This window comes from Lactuca saligna, chromosome 5, assembly GCF_052625555.1.
Source record: "Lactuca saligna cultivar CGN05327 chromosome 5, ASM5262555v1, whole genome shotgun sequence".
NCBI classification, from domain to species: Eukaryota; Viridiplantae; Streptophyta; class Magnoliopsida; order Asterales; family Asteraceae; genus Lactuca; species Lactuca saligna.
The window spans coordinates 178,602,287-178,603,477 of record NC_136421.1 but is presented as its reverse complement, the minus strand read 5'-3'; the positions used below and the strand labels follow the sequence as shown (position 1 = coordinate 178,603,477).

General features: G+C 38.0%; 1 protein-coding gene across 1 annotated transcript; it reads right to left on the bottom strand.

Annotated features, from left to right (window-relative positions):
- Window positions 1–304: 304 nt before the first annotated feature.
- Window positions 305–778, bottom strand: LOC145045992 (putative mitochondrial protein AtMg00860). The gene has a single exon (XM_078994277.1). The coding sequence runs from the start codon at window positions 776–778 to the stop codon at window positions 305–307; it is 474 nt and encodes a 157-aa protein (XP_078850403.1).
- Between the last annotated feature and the right edge of the window lie 413 nt (window positions 779–1,191).

The window sequence follows — 1,191 nt, the reverse complement described above, 5'->3', positions numbered from 1 at the left end:
TTTCAAAGTCATAGTCTTTGATCAACTCCACGGCTCGTTGTCTCATAGTCAGAGTTCGCTGGCTAAATATATACTTGAGACTTTTATGGTTGGTAAATAATTATCATTTTTTTCCAAAAAGATAATGTCTCCAAATTTTTAGGGAAAATACCACTGGAGCAAGTTCAAGGTCATGAGTGGGATAATTCTTTTCATAATCTTTCAGTTGCCTTGAGGCATAGGCTATTACATTACCACGTTGCATCAACACACAACTGAGTCCCAACCTTGAAGCATCGCTATATACGGAGAAATCATTACCACCTTATTGGAGTGATAAGATTGGAGCATGAGTCAAAATATCTTTTAAAGTTGAGAAAGCCTTTTCGTGGGCTTCACTCCCTTCGAACTTCACATCCTTCCATGTAAGACTTGTGAGAGGTATAACTATACGTGAGAAATCTTTAATTAATCTCCAGTAATATCCCGCGAGACCCAAGAAACTACGAATTTCAGAAGCATTACGAGGCGCTTCCCAATTCTGAATGGCTTCAGTTTTTGTAGGATCTATGGATATACCTTCACCATAAATCACATGGCCGAGAAATTGACCTTGGCGAAGCAAAAATTCACATTTCAAGAATTTAGCATATAATTTCTCCTTTCGAATAAGTTCTAATACTTCGTGAATATGAATGGCATGATCAGCTTCAGACATGGAGTACATTAGAGTATCACCAATGAATACAATAACAGATTTATCGAGCATTGGACAACACACCCGATTCATCATATTCATGAATATAGCAGGAGCATTTGTCAAACCGAATGGCATGACAAGGAATTCATAATGCTTATTCGAGTACGAAAAGTTGTCTTCAGTACATCCTGTATGTGTACTTTCAACTGATGATAGCCAGATCTCAAATCAAGCTTCGAGAAATATATAACACCTTGAAGTTGATCAAACAAATCGTCGATGCGAGATAGTGGGTATTTTTTCTTGATAGTTACCTTATTTAGCTCACAGTAATCAATACACAGTCGCATCGAACCATGTTTCTTCTTGACAAATAACACTGGAGCACCCTAAGGAGGGGTACTCGGTCGAATAAAGCCATTGTTAAGTAATTCATGCAGTTGGATCATCATTTCTTTCATTTCAGCTGGCGCAAGATGATAAGAAGTCTTTGCAATCAGAGTAGCATCGGG

What these genes read in the sequence shown, in the direction of transcription:
- LOC145045992 (XM_078994277.1), bottom strand. Translation starts at nt 778, where the DNA reads ATGAATATGATGAATCGGGTGTGTTGTCCAATGCTCGATAAATCTGTT.